At 31.6% G+C, this 8178-nt stretch overlaps 2 protein-coding genes across 2 annotated transcripts; both read left to right on the top strand.

The window, feature by feature from the left end:
• Positions 1 to 933: 933 nt before the first annotated feature.
• LOC107882337 (zinc finger MYM-type protein 1-like) lies at positions 934 to 2702 on the top strand. Its single transcript, XM_016800550.1, has 5 exons — positions 934 to 975; positions 1080 to 1151; positions 1228 to 1524; positions 1647 to 2061; positions 2233 to 2702. Exons 1-5 carry the CDS (start codon positions 934 to 936, stop codon positions 2700 to 2702), a joined length of 1296 nt encoding a protein of 431 aa, XP_016656039.1.
• Positions 2703 to 5432: 2730 nt separating this feature from the next.
• On the top strand, positions 5433 to 7400 carry LOC100572263 (general transcription factor II-I repeat domain-containing protein 2B-like). The gene is made up of 2 exons (XM_008180003.1): positions 5433 to 6760; positions 7373 to 7400. Exons 1-2 carry the CDS (start codon positions 5433 to 5435, stop codon positions 7398 to 7400), a joined length of 1356 nt encoding a protein of 451 aa, XP_008178225.1.
• The last annotated feature ends 778 nt before the right edge of the window (positions 7401 to 8178 follow it).

Genomic DNA, 8178 nt, shown 5'->3' with positions numbered 1-8178 from the left:
TTTTTATGTTTTAGCTTTTAAGACGTGTAATCGATATGTACGTAATAATATATATTACCTAGATATAAATTATAATTGATGTATCAAATAATAGTACATAGAATTGTAACTTATAGTATTTAAGGTTCAATAATTTTTATTGAAGGCAATTTCCTTCTCGATTGTACACAAGTTGCAACATCCCGTCTACCATAAATTTTATCGTAAAAAAAAGGGTCCAGTATCTTAACAGGCAAGTAATAAATGTATATAAGTGGTTCCAAATCAACTCAAACATACATTCATTCATAAATAGGTATTATTGATTTGTATTAATATTTTGATGCATTTTTGCATATAAGTAACCAAAAAGGAAAGACTGATTGCTCGGTAAATATTGGCGTGCGAATTTCGTGCATAGGCTTGCCAATTCATGCTAATTGCGTGCTAATTATTGGTGATAAAAAAATCGGGAAAATTTTTTTTTTCAATTTTGGGGGGGGGGCTGGTGAAACGGTCAAAATTTTGAAATACTGATTGCTCGGTAAATAATGGCGTGCGAATTTCGTGCGTAGGCTTGCCAATTCATGCTAATTGCGTGCTAATTATTGGTGATAAAAAAATCGGGAAAATCTTTTTTTTTCAATTTTGGGGGGGCTGGTGAAACGTTTCACCAGCCCCCAACGTTTTTTGGTTATTTCTCACTTATAATAGTGTCATGCAAATTATGACAATAGTCTTGCTAATTCATGCTAATTAAGTGCTAATTTTTAGTGCAAAAAAAAACCATGATTTGAGTATGGGGGGGGGGGGGGGCTGGTGAAACGGACCTCTACTGGTCTACAACTCTCTAATAGTTTTTACTTCTTCAAAACGAAAGCACGTACCGTACCATAATTTATTAGTGAATATTGGGATATTTGTAGTTTTCACGTTTCGTGCACATAGGTCATTATGACGTCCGAAAAAAAGAAGATGTTCCCATTGTTTAATTTGGTTGTTAAAAAACAAAAATGCTTTGAAAAGGTATGTAAAATAATTATAACATTAGTTATTACTTATTAGTCTATTTGAACACGTTTGACATTTGTATTTAATAGGATGACAATGACATTGTTGATAATTCATGTCAAAGGTATGAAGACGATACAATTTCTGATAAAGATTTTGAGGTATGCTGTATTGCTGGTTTTTTTGTACATATTTTACTTTTACATAATTTTAATTGCTTATATTTATACTTTAAAGACTGCTCCAGTACCTAACATCTCAGCTATAGAAAACCATAATGATCTGCATGATATTGCTTCTTTTATAAAAAAACGCTCTTTACAAGAATCTGAAATTATTGCTTGCTTGAAATTTACTTGGGAGCCACCACTTAGCTTTGCTTTTCCAGTACAAATAGAAGGCAATCGAACCCGTAAATTTCAACATAGATATTTACAACTGTTTCCTTGGTTGGCGTATAGCAAAGATAAACAAGGAGCTTTTTGTAAATGGTGTGTTATTTTTACAACTTCTGGTGGAGGAGTTGGCAACCAGGTATAATAAATTTTACAATAAATATTTTTATATGCACATTAGTACTGAGTAGTATAAAGCACACATACATTATACATACAAAATATATTTTTATTAAGTTTTATATTTTTTTTAATTTTTAGCCTCTTGGTAAACTAGTTAAAGAATCAATGGTCAAATATAAGCATGCTCTGACTGATTTAAATAATCATGCCAAGACTGAATATCATCTTCTTGCAGCACAGAGGGCTAATGATTTTTTGCATAACTATGAAACTGGAAATGAAAAAGCTGTAAATGTACTTCTTGACAGCCGCAATAAGCAAGTAATAGAATATAATCGCAAACGTCTCATACCTATAGTAAAAACAATAATATTTTGCGCACAAAATAATTTAGCTCTACGTGGTCACCGAGAAATAGGGTCAATGAAAGATAATGACACAAGAGATAAATGTTTAACTGGAGAACAAGGAATTTTTCGTGCCTTACTATCTTATAGAATTGAATGTGGCGATTCAGATCTTTTAACTCATTTAGAAACTTCCAATAAAAATTGTACTATGATTAGTCCTACCATACAAAATGAAATTATTGAATCAATTAGGATTGTTATTCAAAATAAAATTGTTGAAAGGGTTAAAACTGCAAAGTTTTATTCCATACTTTGTGATGAGACCACAGATATCAGTACAGTAGAGCAACTTACTTTATGTGTTCGGTATGTAGATGTACTAAACTGTGTAATCCGTGAAGACTTCTTAGGTTTTATCAAAATGGAATCAACAACAGGAATTGCTATAATGACTGCCATACAAAATGAATTAGAAAATATAGGTCTCACTTATGAAAACCTTCGTGGGCAAGGTTATGACGGAGGTTCCAATATGTCGGGCGTTAATAATGGTGTACAATCATTAATTTTAAAAAAACAACCATTGGCTTTTTACACGCATTGTTTAAGTCATTGTCTTAACTTATGTTTGTCTAAAGCTTGTAATGTACCTGCAATTAAAAATATGATGGGAACTATTCAGTCTGTTTCTGGTTTTTTTTCTAACTCTGCAAAAAGAACAGAAAAACTTAAGTCTGTTATAGAAAGTAGTGAAATTTCAGAATCTAATGAACCCAGTTGTATTAAAAAAAGAAAACTTAAAATTATATGTGAAACCCGATGGGTTGAAAGGCACACAGCTTAAATGACTTTTAAAAAATTGTATGTGTATATTGTTACTGCATTAGAAGAAATAAAATGCGGAGATTCAAGCAGGGAAACATCAAGTTTGGCTACAATGTTAGAGTGTGCTATAACAAAAAGTGAATTTTTAGTTGCGTTAGAAGTGGCGGTTACTTGTTTTTCTTACACAATAAATTTGAGTAAAATTCTGCAGAGTAAAAAACAAGATTTATCAAAAGCTTTAGCTGATGTCACTGTAGTTAACGGAGGTTTAGAAGCTGTTCGTGGAGATATCGACAGACATTTTAAAGATATATTTAATGAAGTTACTTCAATTGCTACCAAGGATAAATGTTGAAATAAAAATACCGCGTGTATGTGGAAGACAAACAAATAGAGTTAACATACAAAAAAGTCCTGAAGAATACTACCGAATATCAATTTTTATTCCTTACCTTGATAGTATTTTACAACAACTACAAACTAGATTCAATCAACAATTGAAAGAAGTCATAGCACTTGAAGGGTTAATCCCTGCCAATTTTAGTGCATACGATAATGACTCTATATTAAGTGCTGCATCACTGTATGAAAATCATCTACACGAAATTCTTTAATAAACCTCAAAGCAGAGTTAACTATGTGGCGAAACCAGTGGAAAAATAGTACAGCAAAAATACCAGAGTCAGCTATAGAAGCATTAAATTACTGTTCAAATGTATTACCTAATGTAAAATTACTTCTACAATTATTTGCAACCTTACCAGTTACAACAGCGACACCGCAACGCACATTTTCAACTCTCAAATTATTAAAAAAATATATAAGATCCACAATGACCGAAGAAAGACTTAATGGGTTAGCTATGGCAAAAATAAACAAATCTGAAAAAGTCACAGAAGAAGAAGTCATACAAGTTTTTTCTTCAAAATCTCATAGACGTTTGTTTTTATTAGATTGGTCAAAATAAAGTAACATATATATAAATTTAATTATATTAAAATAAAAATATGAACTAGTATTGTTAATTGTTGATTTTGTTTTTTTTAGTATTTTGGGTTTGCCCCCCCCCCCCATTTTAAAATCCTGGCTACGCCACTGAACGAAGGCAAAGATTTTTCAGTAGAAGAAATAAATAAATTTCTATGCGAATCCGGCACGAGTAATTCAATGATGTACTTTAGATTTCAGTCTATCGAAGAACATGTTAAAACTGAAGTCTTAAATTGTTCTGTAAATAATGAAAATATAGTTATGAATGAATATTATGATGAATCATATTTACACGAGTTTATAGTCAAGTGTGTACCTTTCTTAGCATTGTGGGCACCTATTATGAATAATAAAGTCAACAATGGCATTGAAATCCGCCAGAGTAATGCTACCGTCGAGTCTTGGTTTAAAACAGTAAAATTTGATATACTCGATGGCGATCGAAGGTGGAAATTTGGTCGGTTTTTAAGACTTATGAGAGACCGTGTGTTGAATGCGCACAAACAAATAAAGCATAAGATTAGAAAAAAAGGTTGTACGTGTCAACTTGATTTTGACAATAAGTCTAAGCAGATAATTACCAAAGGAAATGGGAAAAGAAAAATCTCAGAATTGTCTAGTTTTAAGCATTTAGACGCAATAGAAAGTTGAGGAAAAAAAGAAAAACAACACAAACACCTCCAACACACCAATTACCGTGCCGTTAAAAATCCCAAAGTCTTCGACCACTACAGCTGATAAAAATAACATTTCGCCCAAAGTGGTCAAAGGTTTTGAAAGCGTTGAGGTTATAGAATGTGACAATGAGACTAGATTTACTGTTGATGAGCCTATGAACGACATGGTTGTACATGATTTGAGTAAGCCATTAGACGATTGTTTAATAAAATCAGTTTCGACATCTGGCAGTCATAAATCTCCGTTTCGACTACCAGCACTAGCTATGGATTTACACCAAAATATGCCCCCTAAAGACTTGAATGACTATAAGCCAATTAAGATGTCAAAAAATAAAGATTATCTAGTTGGAAAATATAGTAATTTGTTATATAGTGATAACAATTCTAACATCATGTCCGACCTATATTTCTCAGAATTTAATGTATTGTCTGGAAAAAACTGGCTGTCTAACTTTATTATAGATATTTGTTTGTTGTCATACGCTAAAAATCTGCGCTTAAAAAACACACACATTTTATCATGCAATGATGTGACATGGCTGTTGGGAAAAAGAGAAGTTGGGGAAGTGCATAACAAAATTACTTTCAATGAGAACAGTATAGTCATTCTCCCATGGTTAGTTGGTGCTCACTGAATTGTAGTCTTTATAAATTTCAACACCAGAAATTGTTACATCATGGACCCGACGAGGCCATATGATATAGAGCAGGCATGTCAAACACGCGGCCCGCGGTTCATTTTTGTGTGGCTCTCGGCTACCAATATTAATGGAAAAAATATTTATTTATTTTTAATAATATTATTTGTGTCACGACTGGTCAGAATGTCAGAATGGTTTATGTGGTATACATTATTATACTGTCTTATCTTCTGATAAACTATTATCGAATAGGGATTATTGATGGCTTATATATATTTATATCTATATACATTATAGATTAATAATTTATACCGTCAGTTTTGCGACACGCGTGCCTCTTCCACTGTTCACATCTTTACGACTAGTCGTTCGATAACCACCGTGTGTTCGAGTTTAAATTTTGTTACGTGTATTCTACTGTAAATTTAATCTTTAAAAATGTCTCTATCAAAACCAAGTGGTAGTAATAAACGAAACATTACAGATGAACATCGTCAGTTTCAAGAAAATTGGGAATTACAATATTTTTGCAGTGAAATCAATAATAAAATACTTTGCTTAATATGTAAAAGTGTTATTAGTGTTCCAATGTTGTACAACATTAAGCGACATTATGAACAACATAAGTCAAAATACGACCAGTATGAAGGGTTATTGAGGGAAGAAAAACTGAAAGAGTTTATATCCGGGTATAAAAAACAACAGATAATGTTTACTAAAATACCACAAGAAAATGAAGCTGCAGTAAAGGTTAGTTACGTGTTATCAGAATTAATTGCCAAACATTCGAAACCGTTCACTGAAGGTGATTTTATAAAAACGTGTTTGATTAAAACTGCTGAAATTATTTGTCCCGGAAATCTAAAAGCTTTTCAAAACATTTCATTAACACGAAATACGGTTGCTGAAAGAATAACTGAACTAGCTTGCAATTTGAATAATCAAATTAAAATTAAAATACCTACATTCGAGTATTTTTCAATCGCTTGTGATGAAAGTACCGATATTGGTGGCACAGCTCAGTTAGCTGTGTTTTTTCGTGCTTGCGATATGGAATTTAATATTTTTGAAGAGTTATTGGAAATTATACCTATGTTTGATACTACTACAGGAGAGGATGTATTCGTTTCTGTTTTTGAACTCTTGAAAAAATATGATTTATCTTTGGAAAAGTTGTCATCTGTAGCTACAGATGGAGCTCCTTCTATGACGGGGAAAAATAAAGGATTCGTTGAAAGGTTGCAAAAAAAAGCGAATGAATATGTTGAGCATACATTTCATAGGACCCATTGTATAATACACCAAGAGGTGTTATGTACAAAAGTTATTAATATGGCACATGTTATAAAACCTATAAAACAAATGGTCAATTTTATAAGATCCCGTGGTTTGAACCAAAGACAATTTTCAATTTTTTTAAACGATTTAGAAAGCGAGTATTCAGGTTTACCATACTTTACAGAAGTACGATGGTTATCGTGTTCCACTGTATTGGAAAGATTCCGGAAGTTAAGAGATACCATACAAATATTTTTAGAGTCTAAAGAACAAGACGTCAGCGTTTTATCGGATATAATGTGGTTACAAGACATATCCTTTATGGTCGATATAACGAAGCATTTATCGAATTCAAATTTAAAATTACAAGAGAAAAATCAAATTATAACAGCCATTAATGACCATGTTAAGGTTTTCAAATGTAAATTAGATCTATTTAAAACACAATTACAAAACAAAGACTTAACGCATTTCCCAGCATGCATGACGTATACAAAAATTAATAATGATCCAATTTCCTACAAAAAATATTCAGAAAAAATTATGTGTTTGAAGACTGAATTCGAAAATAGGTTTCAAGATTTCCAATATTTAGAAAACGATTTTGCCTTATTTACCTCTTCTTTTTCAATAGACGCAGTAAATGTTTCAACACATATACAAATGTAACTGATCGAGATTCAAAATGATTCAAATTTAAAAAATAAATTCAATGATGTTGGTGTTCCTGATTTTTACAGTTTTGTGCCAACACGATATGTAGAAATTCGTAGATTTGGAAGTAAAATTATTTCTATGTTTAGTAGTACTTATCAATGCGAGCAACTTTTTTCATTAATGAACAGTAATAAATCACCGGTTAGATCCAGATTAACCGACACACATCTAAATGCAGTATTAAAAGTGGCTTCGTCAAATAATATTTCTCCCGAAATTGAAAAGTTGGTGGGAGAAAAAAAAATGTCAAATATCGTCTAAAAAGAATTATTAATATGTTTTTTTGTAATTTAAACAACACCTATTTTCATAAATAATTAATAGGTATGATTTATATTTTATTTAAGTGTTAATGTTAATTTTTTTTTCATTTTTTAACTTAGTTGTAATCAGGGCATGAATCGTAAATAACGTACAACGGAATTTTTTTTTGAAATGTTTTTTAGGTATCAGATTGGCCACGAGTTTTTTTATTTTCGATCCAGGAGGTTATTATCCTCTCTGGAAGGTTAAATCGTTATGCTTGTCATGTAATGATTTAGGGCAGCGGTTCCCAATTTTTTTTTGCCACGGAACCCTAATCGATTATACATTTTTTTGCGGAACCCTAGTTTGATAACATAAAATTATCACCTATTAGTTTTATATTTTTATGTTTGATATGAAAAGAAAGAACAAATATAAATGAAAAACAATTATTTTATATATTAAAAAACATTTACTGTACAAAGAAATACAATGTAACTAAGTGCCTGTTTTTATCAATTTAATATTTTAATGAGAAGAATGAAATTTTTTCACATATTTTCTTAAAATATCACTAAAATTAGGCTTTATATCTGATAATTGAATGCGAAGATCTGGAGCTGCATCAAGTCTATTTCTGTACTTGTTTTTGGTGTAAGCGTAAGCTGAAAAACCAGTCTCGCATCGAGAGTCTCTTGATCGAGAACTGTCTTAAGCTCGTATGATATTTTCATCGCGACAAGAGCATGACGATGTAAAACGCAGTGACTGCTACTACATTTAGGTGCAACACTCTTGATTCTTGTTACAGTGCCTTTTATTTTGCCGATCATAGCTGCTGCTCCGTCACTGCACACGTCAATGCATTTGTTCCACTCAATATGGTGCTTACTCATGTGACTATCATAACTTTAAAAATTTCTTCTCCAGTTGTGTTAGTTTC

This window comes from Acyrthosiphon pisum, unplaced genomic scaffold (assembly GCF_005508785.2).
Source record: "Acyrthosiphon pisum isolate AL4f unplaced genomic scaffold, pea_aphid_22Mar2018_4r6ur Scaffold_21277;HRSCAF=23502, whole genome shotgun sequence".
Taxonomy (NCBI): Eukaryota; Metazoa; Arthropoda; class Insecta; order Hemiptera; family Aphididae; genus Acyrthosiphon; species Acyrthosiphon pisum.
This window is presented reverse-complemented; position numbering and strand designations above follow the sequence as displayed.

What these genes read in the sequence shown, in the direction of transcription:
- LOC100572263 (XM_008180003.1), top strand. Translation starts at nt 5,433, where the DNA reads ATGTCTCTATCAAAACCAAGTGGTAGTAATAAACGAAACATTACAGAT. An exon ending in CATTTCCCAGCATGCATGAC is followed by an intron (nt 6,761 to 7,372) that starts GTATACAAAAAT and finishes TTTTTAACTTAG; the next exon opens with TTGTAATCAGGGCATGAATC.
- LOC107882337 (XM_016800550.1), top strand. Translation starts at nt 934, where the DNA reads ATGACGTCCGAAAAAAAGAAGATGTTCCCATTGTTTAATTTG. An exon ending in TGTTCCCATTGTTTAATTTG is followed by an intron (nt 976 to 1,079) that starts GTTGTTAAAAAA and finishes TGTATTTAATAG; the next exon opens with GATGACAATGACATTGTTGA. An exon ending in GTGGAGGAGTTGGCAACCAG is followed by an intron (nt 1,525 to 1,646) that starts GTATAATAAATT and finishes TTTAATTTTTAG; the next exon opens with CCTCTTGGTAAACTAGTTAA.